The 15,343-nt window shown below is 49.2% G+C and overlaps 2 protein-coding genes across 4 annotated transcripts; one reads left to right on the top strand and one right to left on the bottom strand.

Annotated features, from left to right (window-relative positions):
- Positions 1–310: 310 nt before the first annotated feature.
- Positions 311–5,623, bottom strand: POFUT1 (protein O-fucosyltransferase 1). Its single transcript, XM_066198716.1, has 7 exons — positions 5,464–5,623; positions 5,099–5,220; positions 4,821–5,003; positions 4,162–4,274; positions 3,298–3,490; positions 2,540–2,782; positions 311–2,114 (listed from the first exon to the last, which is right to left on the bottom strand). The coding sequence occupies exons 1-7, from the start codon at positions 5,621–5,623 to the stop codon at positions 1,926–1,928; spliced, it is 1,203 nt and encodes a 400-aa protein (XP_066054813.1). The 3' UTR covers positions 311–1,925.
- Positions 5,624–5,704: 81 nt separating this feature from the next.
- On the top strand, positions 5,705–12,632 carry PLAGL2 (PLAG1 like zinc finger 2). 3 transcript variants are annotated; one of them, XM_066199042.1, is made up of 4 exons: positions 5,705–5,754; positions 6,211–6,320; positions 7,767–8,149; positions 8,895–12,632. In XM_066199042.1, the coding sequence occupies exons 3-4, from the start codon at positions 7,887–7,889 to the stop codon at positions 10,114–10,116; spliced, it is 1,485 nt and encodes a 494-aa protein (XP_066055139.1). In that variant the 5' UTR covers positions 5,705–5,754; positions 6,211–6,320; positions 7,767–7,886; the 3' UTR covers positions 10,117–12,632. The 3 variants fall into 3 exon arrangements, with proteins under 3 accessions (XP_066055139.1, XP_066055137.1, XP_066055138.1); XM_066199040.1 differs by having other exon boundaries at positions 7,724–8,149; XM_066199041.1 differs by lacking the exon at positions 5,705–5,754 and having other exon boundaries at positions 6,045–6,320; positions 7,724–8,149.
- The last annotated feature ends 2,711 nt before the right edge of the window (positions 12,633–15,343 follow it).

The raw sequence follows: 15,343 nt of genomic DNA, 5'->3' as shown, positions 1-15,343 counted from the left end.
GATGGAGCCGGGACAAAGCGGCCCCGCCGCGGGCATCCCGCGCCGCCGCCAAACCCCCAAGTGCCGGGTTTTGCACCAGCCGGGCGGGTCCCGCCGCTCTGCCGCACCCAGGCTGGCGCCTTTAAAATCCGCCAAAGCTCGGGAATATTTCCAAGGAGGAAAAGACCACCATAAAGAAAAGACATTTAGGAGTTAAACTCCCTTCATCAGAGCTGTCTGGAGCGCAGCAGGCTGGTCCAGTGCAGTGGAGCCTGCAGCTCTGGTACCAAAGACTCCTGCAGTGGAGGAAGGAATGTTGGTGCACTACGAGTGAATACAAAATCAAGTTTTTATTAGTACAAAAAATACCTTATTTAAAAACAACAAAAAGAAACACCCCACCCTGACATTTTGTTTTAACACTTTGTCTTCCCAACAGTGTAGGGAAGGGCTTCCCTTGCTCCACAACAAGGCAAGGCAAGCCCAAGGGCATCACCCAAGATCAGTAAACTATCACACAAGGAGGTTCAGTCTTCAAAAGCCTGGCTCCCAAAGGCCCCAGACCTGATGATTTTCCCCCAAATCCCATGGTTTTTGAAGCCAGCCCTGAGGAAACAAGAGATGAGTTTTTGCCACCCTGACACCTGGGGGACCTTCTCATTTTGCCCCCTATTGTTCACTCCCCTGAGCCCTCAAACTTCTTCAAAGCTCAGAAACATTTCAAGGAGGAAAAGACCACCATAAAAAGAGACATTTGGAGTTAACCACTCTTAACAGCCTTGCCTGGACTGCAGCAGTGCACTGAAGGCAGCAGCTCTGGTACCACAGACTCACCCAAGTGGCATTTGAACCGTTCTGTACTCACTCTTTGGACCAGAAAATGAAGTCACAAAAGCACCAAAAGGCATTGGTCAAGTTGAGTGTCACCATGTTGGGATTATCAGTGTTACCAGCAGCAAACCACACCAGGCCAAACAGAGGGGTTTGGGCAGTTACTTCTCCATCAATGAATAATTTTCCAGATTTACCTCCATTAGGAACTACAAGGGTAACGCTCTCAGAGGGGTTATCTTACAAAGTACTAAAACAAAACAATACCATAGATCCACATATGACATACCCAACCCCACTACAGCTATTTCAATAACCTTGGCTCAAAGTTTCTGTTCTACCACAGACCTCACTGACATCAACAGCTACAAAGCTATGAGCCCTCAATCTCCAGTTCTGGACTGGCTGTGACAGATCTCCTCCCATGTGCCTGCAGACACCTTGCCCAGGCTGATGCAGAGAGGCTGAACAGGCAGCTGCCAAGACACACCACATCCCACGGCACTCCACCACCACCACCAAAGAGATCCAGGGCCCCACAGCACTGGGAATGGAATCTCTTTGGACAGGAGAAGGGACACTGAGGCACTGTGGTGACACGGGTCTGGTAAGACAACAATGGACCTTGATAAAACCCAGAGCTTTTCCAGTCCTGAGCGTCACCTTGCACACCCTTTCCAGGGAACCTGATATGCCCAACAAAAGTTTTACACTCAAAAAGAACCAATTATGGTCAGTTTTGTCCATGAAGCTTCAAAATATCTCCAGGTGAGAGTTAAGAATTAACAGAGAAAGAAATGAGGAGGAAATCTGAGCAGCTGCTTCATCATGATTGCTGATGAATCCCAAGTAGTGAGAATGGAGAGCTATAAAAGCTACATCTTAAAAAACTATATATAGTTTATAGTTTCCTATAAACAACATGATTTAAATTTCTATCTGAGCTCAGACTGGAAACACAGGAGAGATCAGACAGAACAGTCTGGAAGGGACTGTGAGGAGTATTGGAGGGCAGGAGCTCTCCCACAGCCCAGCAATGACTGCCCACAGGGAATGCTGCAGCACCAAGGACCCAGCTCAGAGCCCTGGAACCATGGAGCCTCTTCCTCCTTTGGTCAGAACTCATCCCGAAGCCTCGGTGGGTGGTCCATGCCAAAAAATGAGGAGGGTTTCCCATGGATATCACGCTCTCTTTTCACAAAGGCGGTGAAGGAAGAGACACAGTTCCCGATGAAGTGGTCGGATTGGCCAAGGATGTACAGATCAATCTGAGGCACTTCTGGCTGCAAGCTGACAACCTTGAGCTGCAGAGAAACAGGGAGAGCAGATGAATCCAGTCCGCTATTATCACAATCCAATGTCTTGGCACAATATTAGAAATGGAATACACAACAGAAAGAGAGTGAGTTTTGTCTTTCTCTGCCCTATAACTCATTTACGATTAGATCAATGTCAGAGCATTTCTGAAAACCACTTAGGTTTATTTAATTTAAACCCTTTCCATGGAAATATTTACTACCATGCCAGATAATGCTCTTCAATCTCCTGGAAAAAAGGAGTTTTGCAGGATAATTTTTATTGCTATGAGCCAAATTCACTTTGAGAGGCCAATATTTGGCTGTGAATAACCTATTCCACAACTGCCAGTCTGCTGTCCAGCCTCGGGCCAGAATCCAAGGGAGGTTTTTATCCAAGCACTCCTGCCAGAAGAGGTTTCTAGAAGACTCACCTTTTCCTGGAAGAACTGTTGTATTTCTGTTGTGTAGGGCTCAGAATCAGTAGCAATATAAACAGATTTAGCTTCAATCTTTGCCACCCAGAGCTTGAGAGCCCGTTTGATCTCCCTGAGGTCTGGCAGGCACATGTCCATGGTGAGAGGCACTGCAGCACTCCGGTCGTAGCCCACACACTGTGGTGAAGCCATGAAGTGCGGCCCGGCCGTCCCGTCCTTTAACATGTTGCAGGCATTTTTCTATTGGAAGAGGAAAAGAGAGAATCACAGAATCATCAGCGCTGAAGATCTCTGAGATTATCAAGTCCAAGCTTTGAACAGATATCCCATGCCCACTAAACCTTATCAGAAAGCACCACATCTACTCGTGTTCTGGACACTTCCAGGAATGGCAATTCTACCACGGCCCTGGGCAGGCAGGGCCAGTGCTCAATCACTCTGTCAGTGAAAAATTTTTCCCTAATGTCCAACCTGAACCTCCCCTGGTGCAACCTGAGGCCATTTCCCTTTGTCCTGCGCTGGGAGGAGAGGCTGAACCCCACATCATCACAACCTTTTTAGTTCTCAAAGTACCAAAGTTTTGAGTGAGAAAACACCACCACGGCCCAACCTCTGCCTGTCTGAAAGAATCCCAGTGCCACTGCTAACACACAGGGAGCTCCTGGATGCCAGCAGGGATCAGGTGGCTCTCACAGCACAGCTCCTTTTTGAGCAGCTTTGTCCACATCCCCCTTGTCAGCAGCCTCCAGCCGTACCCAGTCCGAGCCGATCCTCAGGTGAATGCCCACGTAGGGCCGGAGCAGCAGAGACTGGATATAGGCTTCTCCCTTCTTCACCATTGCATCAGACCACTCCATGTACTTCTGCAGGGGCCGGTGCTCCTCCAGGACAGGAAACTGGGCTGGAGCTCCAGGTAAGGCGAGAACAGGGTGCTCAGAGGGTGGAAACCTACAGAAAACCAAACCCCAGCAGTCTGAAACGTGACCTAACCTGCACCAAGACTGCTGTGAAGGTTAGAGTAGAAACCAGGAATACCCCAAAATATGCAGAATTTATTGCTCCAAATTTAGATAATTTTAGCTGTTTTGCCATCTGATCTGAAGGAACCTCAGGGACTGTATTTTACCTCAGACTTTTTATCTGACAGACACAAGAGAAGAGCCTCAAATGTGCAGTGAGGAGCTACCAAGCAATGGGATGTTACATTTTCACCCAAGACTAGAGCAATTCTGTCACCCAAACTTATTGATAACCACTAAAGTCACTCATAGCTCTGAAAACACGAGGTAAGCAGAAGAATACAGTTCATAATCATCAACTGAGAACCAAATTATTTATGTCAATTAATTACATATTTAATAAATAAATACTTAATAAATTAAATATTCCTGGCTCAGAAATCAATCAGCCTAACAGAGTTCATGCCTAAAATAACGCCCACAGGAAGTACTCAGCAAATATTTAATGGGAAAATCATTAATATTTTTAATTATATTACTAACTAACTACTTTGATCTCTCCCCCAAAATGTAAAGTCACAATACACAGTCACAGCTGCTTTCATAAGTGACTCTAAATGTCCACAGTGACCTGCCAGCACTTTTCCATCTTCTTGCTACCTTTGGATCCAATGGTCCTTGTATGCAGGACTGAAGGAAATTCCCTTGAAGAGCTCAGACTTATCAAAATCCACCTGGAACTGATCCCAAAAGGGACCAAATGGATTTCCATCCTGCAAAGAAAAGACAAATGTCCATTCAGTGCACGCACAGAGCTTGAAAGATGGATCTAGCAAGATCCTGAGGTGCAAAGCAGGAGCCTGTTCCAGGATGGAAGCCGCTGGAATACAACAGCCTATTTGACACACCAGCTCCACAGGAAAGACACAGCAAAATACATTAAGGGAAGTTCACTGGGAAGGTCGTCTTAAAGAACAAGGACACCACAGCTTCCAAACTTGTAGTTAAGAGAGGTTGCTTTAACACCAGCTGGAAAACTACCACAGCTGGGAAACAGAGAGCAGGAGATAAGCTACACTCACAATCAAGTTTAAACTGATAAAATCTACTTGCACAGACTGTATACCCGATCCCCACGCACTTGTAGACAAAGAAAACTAATGAAGGCACAGCATGCCACTCCACAAGTGGTGAAAGCAATGCCACACAGACCGATTTGCGGTAGATAACTCCTAAATTTGCAAATCAATGGCGACCTGAATGAGTGAGTCACAGCCTTTGGAATTAAGCCGTGCCCGCGGGGCCGAGGAGGAACTCACCTTCATGGGACACGTGCTCTTGTCCGCGCTTCTCTGGGCAGCAGCCTCGAAGCAATAAGCCACTCTCCTGCCGGGCGGCCAGTGCCGGGGCGCCAGATGCTCCATGAATTGCTCCAGGCTGATCACGCGGTGGTACCGCCGGAGCGGCTCCAGCCTGAAGTGCTCCGAATAGGGGACGTGCAGCTGTGGGGGAACAGAGCCCGTCAGCCGGGAGTCCCCTTACCCGGAGAGGCCCCAGCCCTGCCCGCCGCTCCCTCCCCGCGCCCGCGGGGGCTCACGTTGGTGTAGGGCGGGCGGTGGTGCCGGTACTCGATCCAGGGCGGCACGGCCAGGGTCCTGTTGAGGGCGCGGGCGAAGGCCAGGGCTCCCAGGAAGTGCTCGGCTTGGTTACCGAAGCGACCTGCGAGAGATGGGGCTCAGGCGGGGACCGCGCCGGGCACGGACCGGGGGATGCAGCGGGAGCCGCAGCCGGGGACGTGTCGGGGCACGGACCGGGAAATGCAGCGGGGGAGGGACCGCGGACCGCGGCGGGGGATGAAACGGGGGCTGCAGCACCAGGGGCTGCAGCGGGAACCGCGCCGGGGGTCGCACCGGGAGGTGCAACCGGGAGATGCACAGGGGGCCCGCACCGGGAGAGCCTCACCCATGCAGGGACAGTAGAGCAGGTACCCGGCCTCGTCCCAGGCGGGTGCGGCGCCGCCTCCCGCCGCCATCACCGGGAGGAGCAGGAGGAGGACGAGAAGCACCGGGACCGGCGGGACCGCCATAGAGACTCGTCGGCAGCCAAAGCCCGGCGCCACCATCCCGTCATGCCCCGCGGCGCGCCGCTCTGGCGGCCACTACCGAGGCGTGACGTCACTCCCACAAGGCCCCGCGCAATGGCGCCGCCGGGGCCGGGACCGGAGCCGCGCTTGGCGGGGCCCGGGGGAACGGGGTGAGCGCGGGGGGGCTTGGGAGGGGGGCGGCACCGCAGCGAGGGGCGGTGGCACGGCCGTACCCTCCCCTCGGTGGCGGGGTCCCCTCAGGGGACAGGGGGGCGTGTGAGGAGGAGGAGGAGGAGGAGGATGCGGGGCGGGGGGGGGGGCGTAGGCCGGGCCCGCCTCCTTCCCCTCAGGGCTGCGGGGCGGGGGTGGGATGTGTGCTCCCGCTCCACCGGGGCTGCGTTATCCACGGAGTGCTCCTGAGGGTGGGGGTCTCCCGGTTGGCTTCCGAGGCAAACGGCGGAGGTGCCGGAGGGAGGAGCGAGTTGCCCCTCGCGGCCACCCCCTGGCACCTCCACAGTTTGCACGGCGGTTGTAACAGCACCTCTGAATTCCCCAAAATTCCAGTGTGATCGTTTATACACCTTACTGTTTAAGACATCAAAATTCAAACTCTTGTCTTCTTCCAGGTAGCTTTGAAACTGGCCCAGATGGCCGGGCTTTTTCGGAGGGAAAGGAGCAGTTCCCTGGTGAAAGTGGCAGAGACTCTCGGGACACCTGCACAGCTCTGGAGCAAGAGGTAGAGAACGCTCATCTTTTCTGGGACATATTTCGTAGAGAGGTGAAACATTCATGCTTTTAGCACCCGGAAAGACAGATTGCTCTGAACCACATGCCTCCTGCACCCTAAGGGGTCAGAGCAGCTGTCAGATCACGCTGGTTTGTCCTAAAGTGGCACCTCAGCAGTTCTGGTCCTTTATTGTTCTGCTTTGACCACGTAGATTTAGCCTGCACAAAACCAAGTTTTGTTCTTAACAGGCATTCCCAAAGTTCACAGTGACATGTTTTCTTGGAGTCATCCTGTTTCCCGGTGCTTTCCACCCTGAGGGAACCATCCATGGTCTTTGGGGTGATGGTGCAGTCACAGTAATTGTTATTTCAGCTCTTCATAACGTTCCTTGAGCACTTTCTTCAGGGTTGGTTTGCTCCCTCACAGTTGCACATCCTGCCCACAACTCGCACTCGTGTTGATGTGCAGCAGGAAGTTCCTCCTCTGAAGCAATCATGGAGTGAGGGTTTGATGCTATTTTAAGAAGAGTTTCTCAGGCAGCCAAATTGAGTGAGAGAGGTCGGTTTTATTTCAGCTGACCGTTTACCAGTCAAACTGGCGGTAGAACTCTTTAAAAATATTTTACTTGGCCAACACACAGCTCAAGAACAGCCTGCTGAGAGAGATTAATGTAGGACCTCGTCAGCGTGAAAGCCAGAGAAGCTTACAGGAGGTGTATTTTGTTGAACAGGAAACAGTTTGAGCTTCCATTATTAATGGATGAGAGTATCAGGGAAAAAAAAAAGAGTCAAAAATTGCTCATTACAGTAGAAAACTTGCTGATCCAGAGAGGCAGAATCTGCCTCACAATCGAAAAGTGAAAATACAATGAGTAATCCCACCCTGAAGAGTAGCAGCATCCGTTGCCTTCCAGAAAAAGGCGTGGTGTTGATGAGAATTGCAAGTTTTCTTCCTCAGCCCTGTTCAGCCACATGTTGGGGTTCAGATTGATTTGCTCTGGAGATAGTCTTGCCCAGTGCACCAGGTTGGTAGCAGAAAGGATGGGAAAAGAAAATACAAGAGAACCTTGGTGTCTCTGGGAGGTAATTCCATGGAAGCAGAGACCAAGAGCAAGGGAAAATATGAAAAAATGGGATGACAAGTGATCTGCAAGACACACATGAAAAGGTATTTAGAGCTACAAATAGGCACCTCTTATGATATTTCAGGAGAACGTACATCCAATAGGTAACACTGGATTTTTGCAACTTAATAGTTGCAAAAAAAATGCAATTCAGAAAAAGTTGAACATAATTTTATTCAGGTAACTGATTAAGGGGGGAAAAGACAGGAAAACGTTGTTGATTGGAGTTGGAGATTGTACTTCCCCATGACTGGGAACACGCATTTTCACATGTTCATTGTGTGCACAGGTGAAGGATGCCGTGCCTTAACACCAGCCTTGTGTGATTTCAGATGAAGAAGTTTTGCTCTTAAAGCAGTTTGGTCACAGGGGACTCCAACAGAAATCTGCACTGGGACAACACCCACAGGCTCGACTTCTGCTTGACATGGCCATGTTCTACTAGACCTGCCATGACGGCATTTTTTCCCGGTGTTCCCAACTGGATTCAAGATGCAAAGCAGGAGGAGGAAGAGACAGGCTGGAAATTAGTCCCCAGACCAAGAGGTGAAGAGACCGAAAGTCAGGGAAAATGCCAGTGTGAACTATCGGAGCCCTCCTTCCCTCACGTGGACAAGCTGAGAACTCACACACTTTCCCATTCGGAGCAGAGGCCCTACAACTGCCCCCAGCTGCACTGTGGCAAGGCCTTTGCCTCCAAGTACAAGCTCTATAGGTAGGTATCTGCAAGTGCCTCAGCCCAGCAGTGTCAGGGAAACCCCCTCCCTCATGTATCTTTGCTTGAGTTTCTGAGAAGCTGGAGGAGGGGAAATGCCCTTTTACCTTGCAAAGCAGTTGAGTCCCAGACATTACCATACTTGGCATCTCTTTAGGCGCCTTCCAGAGAACTTCAGTTAATGCTGTATCCTGAGTTCAAGCTGTTTTCTGTTTCACTGAGGAGGAAATAGAAACAGAAAGTGAAGTTCACAGATTAAAAAAACAAAATGAAAAGCAAGAATAGCGTTTGCATTTTTAAGTCCTGCCTCTAACCACAGGGATAATTCCAGTATGGAGAAGCAGAGTTCCCATTTATGTAGTGAAGTACGACACAAAATAACGAAACAGTGATGGCTAAGAACTTGAAGTCAGATGAACCTCAGTGTGGGAGAGTGTGAGATACCAAGGTGAAATCACACCGCAGTGGCTGTCAGCAGATTTGGGCACAGCCTGACCCTCCTGATGAACTGAAGTTTTCTCACCTAGTGTCACAAACAAGGGAGGTTTGGCAGCCTCAGCAGAGAGCAGGAGCTCAGGAGAGACACACTGTAGGTTTTGCCTGAAGCGTTGTGCCTCTTGTTTAGTGGAGGTAAAACACCATCTGGGATTTTTGTAGCATAAAAATGTAGGACACAAGGAAAATTTTGGAAAACTAGTGTGTAGGTTGGATGTTTGTCTGACCTTTCCTGCTTTTCTCCCCTAAGGCATATGGCCACGCACTCTGCTCAGAAGCCTCACCAGTGCATGTACTGCGAGAAGATGTTTCACCGGAAGGATCACCTGCGGAACCACCTGCAGACCCACGATCCCAACAAGGAGGCCCTGCACTGTCCTGAGTGTGGCAAGAACTACAACACCAAACTGGGCTTCAGGCGACACCTGGCCATGCACGCGGCCGCCAGCGGTGACCTCAGCTGCAAGGTGTGCCTGCAGACCTTTGAGAGCACCCAGGTCCTGCTGGAGCACCTCAAAGCTCATTCCAGGCGGGCTTCCGGCGGGGCCAAGGAAAAGAAGCACCCGTGTGACCACTGCGACCGGCGCTTCTACACCCGGAAAGACGTGCGGAGACACCTGGTAGTGCACACGGGGAGGAAGGACTTCTTGTGCCAGTACTGTGCTCAGAGGTTTGGCAGAAAAGACCACCTGACCAGGCACATGAAGAAAAGCCACTCCCAGGAACTGCTGAAGATTAAGACGGAGCCAGTGGACATGTTGGGTCTGCTCAGCTGCAGCTCCTCTGTGGCAGTGAAGGAAGAGCTGAGTCCTGTCCTGTGTATGGCATCCAGAGACATGATGGGTGGTAAGAGCTTCCCTGGCATGCTGCCTGTGGGCATGTACAGCACACATCTCCAAACCATGCCAAGCTCAGGGATGCCCCATTCTTTGGTTCCTAATTCTCTTCCAATGGGAATGAGCTATCCTCTGGAGTCTTCTTCTCCCATCTCCTCCCCACCGCAACCTCCTCCAAAGTATCAGCTTGGATCTACCTCATATTTGCCTGAGAAACTACCCAAAGTAGAGGTGGACAGCTTTTTGTCAGACTTCCCTGGCAGCCTGTCTCTCTCATCTGGTGATCCTCAGTCCTCTTCGCCTCAGCCACCTGCCCTGGATGAGGCTTTGCTTTCCAAGAGCCCTGCTAACCTCTCAGAGGCTCTCTGTGCTGCTAACATGGACTTCTCTCATCTTCTTGGCTTCCTCCCCCTAAATCTTCCTCCTTGCAATCCACCTGTCTCATCGGGGGGATTGGTCATGGGCTACTCGCAGGGGGAGGCGCAGCCACTGCTCACCACTTTGCAACATCAACCTCAAGAGTCTCCTGGAGCCGGGGCCTCGCTGAACTTTGGGCCCCTCCATTCGTTGCCCCCCGTCTTCACCTCCAGCTTGAGCACAACCACACTGCCACGGTTCCACCAGGCATTCCAATAAGCTGGAAATAGCACTGGCAAACAGATCTTTCAGTCACCCTTTTGTGGAGAGCCTTAAAAACGCACAACTCTTCCTTCCTCGGGGGTGTGAAAGCTCTGGCAGAGCTGTGTCAGGCAGGAGGTTTCTGATCTCGGAGGGAGCACTTGTAGACTGGAACAGCCGATACCCCGTGCGAGTCCCAGTCCTGTACAGCGGAAAGATTTCAGCTGATAGACTGGATATATTTTATCTAATTTTTAATCTGTGAATCAGGAGCCGCGCTTAGCACTGACCTTCCCTGAGAATGCTGGAGCTGTTTCCTCTCTGGGAAGGGACTGTCCCTCAGAAGGAGTTGAGACTTTTTCATCCTGGGCTAAACGTTTGAAGAGTCCAGCTTCCATTTCATGTTACCACACTGCAATTCTGGCAAACCAGCCAACACCTCCACATGGAGAAGAAGTCATGATACCGCTCTGTATGAAGCCAATGGGGAAGAGGCTGTCCTTCCCTGCTACCTCTCATCCCATCACCCAACACAGCTTACTCCACATCAGTGTTAAGCAACAAGCCCGTTTACATAGTGGATTCAACGTCACCTCTTCGGAGCTGTTAGGATAAACTCGTTATGGTGAACATTGTTTACACAACACAAATCTGTATCTGCCATTGCAAAAATAGGAGGCACCAGAATACACTGGGTTCATCTCTGGTGTAGCTAGAACACTGTTTACACAACGAAGTCAGGTTGCACTGATTTCTCTTCACTTATCATGTTCTTCCCCCATGGGGAAATACACTGCTTTTGGACCACTTCAGCCTCTGCCCCTGTAGGCAGCACCTTCCTGCCTTTTCTCGCTGGCTATCCCGAGTGAAGGGGATGGAGCAGCTCTCACAGCTTAGCTTGGTGTGCGGTGTATGGACAGAGCCCTCTGAAATATCCCCCAGGCAAACAGATCTGGAAACCAAAGCACGTGAGAGATCTGGGCGAGGAGCTTGGGACATCGAGCACTGGCGTACCAGGCGTGGGTGAGAACAGGCTGCAGGCCCTGCTCCATAGGTTCCCTTGGGATGAGGAACAGAGTATGAGTTTCTGGGGCTTGGGGTTTTTTAACTACAGCCATTCATTGAGGTCTGCACCCTTTTTGGCTTATCCAGGAAGCAGTCTCAAAGGTATATTTTAACTTCAATGGTGATAACAGCCAAGAATCAAGGAAAAATTGACCCCAGCTTCAGGTACACACTGTCAGTGTATTTGAAGCATTTCTCCCAACACCAGTAGTTCTAGCAAATGCTGAGGTTTGGGGCCTGCAGTGAACTTTTCACTTTGGATTAGGTTCCACTGGCTTTTGTTCTCTCCTGCTCAAGCCTCGCCTCCTGAAGTTACAGTGCTTCCCTAGCTTCCTGCCCTACCTCTTAAACTCTTCCATGAGCTGTCTACCTACCAGGACAGAGGGGTTATACTGGGAAGTGGCAGCCAGCTGCTGGTGTCATTTAGCACCTGTATTGGCTCCTGCTCCTGTTTTCCTGGGCACTTATACTGCAGATGGGGACATATGGAGGCCACTCTGAACTGGTGCATGTTTATGACAGTGGACAGGCAGATTCATACCTCAGCATGGAGGAACCATTTTAGGCCAATATAAACCAGGAAATCTGTCAATATTGTTCTCCATAAATTTAGGAAATGCAAAATCTACCTCTACTCTGTTATCACAGCTCCTTGAGTGAAGCCAGATGCTGTCCTCCCTTGTCTCCCCAGAGCACATCCACCTCAGTTGATGCAGATTGCTTCCTGCTGAGCCATGATCCCACCGTGTGACATCAGTTGTGCCTCTTTTGGTCACAGGCTTGTCCCCCTTCCATTTTACTCCAGAATTTTATTTTTAATTTAGCTTAGTAATTCTTCCCAGAATGACTCTTTAGCAATCCATTGATTCTCCAGAACATAGATCGGTTGTTTTAGGTTAGCCAGCAATGCTGCAAATAAGACTTTTGTATCAAAATGTAATATAAGATTTATTTACCTCAGCAATATCCTGTGGCAATGATCTCCCTGAGTTGAATGCAGTACTTTTTCCTTTTCTCCACTGGAAAATGTTGCCTTTCCAAGTCCAACGAGTGCCTTCTTGTTCTCTAACCTAGCAAAGGTAAACAGGGCATTGCAGCCAGTCTGTTTACCAGCATTGAATACCTCAGGCCTGTCTTCTATTGCTTTGCTCTTTGCAAATTAAAGAGTTTCACACTGTTACAAATTATATGCAAGCCTTATCCCTGTGTTCAGTTGAGAGGATTATTATTTTTTGAGAAATAAATGGTCAGAACTGATCACTCACTGCCAGTGAGGATTATCAAGATTTATGCAATGCCATCACACACCTTCTCCCACTGCAGAACATTCAGCTTTCTTGCTTCCTGCCTGCATTGTACTCTGAACAGATGTCATCACTGGAATTCCTTTAGCAGTGGTAGCTAAACTTAGAGCAAGGCATCTTTTTCCTACCAGTAGTCTGTCAAAGAATAAATGGAATTCATTTTGCTATGATTTGCACGTGTGATTTGCTTTCCACAGCTACTTTAACAAGCAAAACTGCAGTAACCTTTGTCAATGGAATGAAAATCTAACCCAGCAAGGGCAGCGTGGTCAGAGACAGCATTGGAGCTGAAGGCAGGTGTTTGCACAGGAAAATGGATTCAATGTTCCTCTACTACAACAGCTTGTAATCCAAAAGTATTTTACTAGTCAGTCTAAAACTAACGAGATTAATTCATTTTGAAATAGCAAGTGTGCAATTCACATAACAAATTATAGTGAACAATTTTTACCTGTTTATAAGAAAATACTTTGAGCATGCAAGCTCACAGCACTTGGGAATCCCAGTCCACTTGGACATGTGTACCAAGCTCTTAGGCAAGTCAGTGGAAGTCAGCTTCTGCTGGTGCAGCTGGAGGTAAGGGCCAAGGGTAACCTTGGCATGCTGTGAGGGGGATTGCTGCAGCACAGCCTACAATCTGTTCTGTGGTATATGTGCAGGGCATTGTGGCAGCCACTGTGCTGGTTACGTGATGTAAAAAAATTATGCCAGAAGGAGTTTGGGTTTGGTTTTTGCTTTGGATCGTGAGTTTGGGGCTGCAGGTCCAGGACACGACCGTGAGTCAGGCAGGCAGAGCCCAGCAAATCATTCCACGGTTCCTGGCACGCCTGTACGAGAAAGATTGCACCAGACTGAGCCCAAGGGCAGCAACTACAGCACATAATTGTTCTGGAGGTTTTAGTTAAATAAAGGAATGTTTTAAACTGGCTGGCTTGGGGGATGTCCAAATAGAAACAGGGCAGTTCAACAGAGATAGGAACCCATAGACCTCCAGTCAGAAAAAGGACAGGACATGAACTTGCTAACCCTTATAAATCAGACCCTGGATTCTCAGAAAGCCAAGGACCTAATGCCCCTCTAGAAATAACTAACAAATAGCCAAGCTACTCCCTGGCAGCAGAGGGTTAACCCCTGCCCATTCTTCCAGGCTCAGATTGCCAGAACTCTGGGAAAGGCTGAAGATTTTCTTCCCCTGGGATTACAGCTCACTCAAAATCCATTTGTAGGAAGGAACAACATGTTATCTTGCATTTACTTCCACTGAATTTCACATGACAGAATACCACACACCACGTTGTGACAGACCCCTTTCTCTGTCTCACAACATTGCTACTCTTTAGCCTCAGTGTTGAAAAATGGTGTCACTTCAACTGGAATCCTTTTTTTGCCTCCGGTAGATTGATGATTTCAGTACTTTTGTTGAGCTCAGCTCTTTGTTCTTTAATTCCTTCCTTGCTGACAGGTGAACAGCAGCTGCTGGGAAGATTTCCTGCAGTTCACTGAAAAAAGCCCCATTTCCTTTCTCTACCATTGCACCACCTTTGCTCTCTGGACAGAACAACCCCACAGAGGCATTTTCTGCTGTCTGCAATTAAAATTTCCACAAATAAATCTTCAAAGATGTGCTTCCCATCACCCTACCTTCTTGCTTATCCTCTAATCCCAGTTAGTCAGGCTGACTGAATTCTCCCTCAGGTGCCTATTTTTAGTTAATTGCCTGCCCAAGCCCTGGAGCTGTTCTGCCACTGAACAATGACGTGGATGCATAGTTCAAACAGAACCACATCAGGTTTCCATCCTCATCCAAAATTTGTGTCTTTTCCATAATTTATTTCTGTATTTTTCCCAGTTCCTAGAGATGGGAGCTGCCACCTGAAGCTCTGAAACCCCTGTGCAGTAGGAGAAGGTGGTTTGGTTTAGCGTGGTCTGCTGGATCTGGGAAGCCCAGATTCTTTTCATTCCCATCCCCAGCTCTGACACCTCTCACCTTTTCCATGCCTGTTTACCATAACATGCCACAGCCATACTGAGCCTCTCTTGGAAAGCAGCTGGAAGCTCCCAGGGAGATGCCATTACCACTGATCCAGCTGCCTTACAGGATCACTATTCCTCTTCCCCACCACCTCTCAGGTTCTGCTGTCCCTGCTGCACAATCCATGCACACTCACATTAGGCTCACCTCTGGCTATTCTCAGAGATGGACTTGCTTCCTTCTAGTGAAATAACTGGAATGCCCTAGGAATCCTACACGTTTCAGCTATTCTTGTGGTTGCAGGTAAGGACTTTTCTCCTGGGGTACAGTCTGCAATTTCTACCTGGAGCCAGCTCTACATCTTCCCACAAACACCTCTTAATACTTCAGACTGGCATGCAAACAGGTAGAGCAAAAATAGAACTGGTGTTCAGAAATGAGATCAGAAAACAGATCACCTTCTGCTTCTCACAAATCCACACCAGGAGATGAGCTTGGCTTTCCTGTTCAAAGTACATTTTATTTCCATGTGCACAGGTGGGCTGCAGGAGGAGCCTGAAGTACCTTCCTCACGCTGCTTGTGGTTGAAGCCAGGTCTGCGTGGTCCTTTCCACCAGTGCCTAAATAGCAGCATGGAAACAGAGCATACATGGCACAGAGGGAGCTTCTCTGTGTCAGATCACAGTGACAAGGAAAGTTAAAAGCATTGCAAAAGACAAGGATTTTTTTATTACTATAAATAGGTCAGCTCTTCAGCTGGGGGAAGAATCGTCAACATTGAAGTGTCTTGTTACAAACCAACCATCCCTCACTTCTGTGTCTGTTTTGAACTACTGTGCAAGGGGATAACCAGCTCTAGCATGGAATGTACTGAGTGGACTGGGGACAGCTCCAGAGCCTGCAG

The sequence above is a fragment of the Chamaea fasciata genome, unplaced genomic scaffold (genome assembly GCF_029207755.1).
Source record: "Chamaea fasciata isolate MVZ Bird 193981 ecotype frontalis unplaced genomic scaffold, bChaFas1.0.hap1 SCAF_17, whole genome shotgun sequence".
Taxonomy (NCBI): Eukaryota; Metazoa; Chordata; class Aves; order Passeriformes; family Sylviidae; genus Chamaea; species Chamaea fasciata.
Note: the sequence above shows the minus strand (reverse complement) of the source record. Positions and strands in the feature narration are given on the sequence as shown.

Coding starts and splice junctions, on each gene's coding strand:
- POFUT1 (XM_066198716.1), bottom strand. CDS start 5,623: ATGGTGGCGCCGGGCTTTGGCTGCCGACGAGTCTCTATGGCGGTCCCG. Junction 5,004..5,098: donor ACCGCCCGCCCTACACCAAC/GTGAGCCCCCGC, acceptor GTTCCCCCACAG/CTGCACGTCCCCTATTCGGA. Junction 3,491..4,161: donor AAGGACCATTGGATCCAAAG/GTAGCAAGAAGA, acceptor GGTTTTCTGTAG/GTTTCCACCCTCTGAGCACC.
- PLAGL2 (XM_066199042.1), top strand. CDS start 7,887: ATGACGGCATTTTTTCCCGGTGTTCCCAACTGGATTCAAGATGCAAAG. Junction 8,150..8,894: donor TCCAAGTACAAGCTCTATAG/GTAGGTATCTGC, acceptor TTCTCCCCTAAG/GCATATGGCCACGCACTCTG.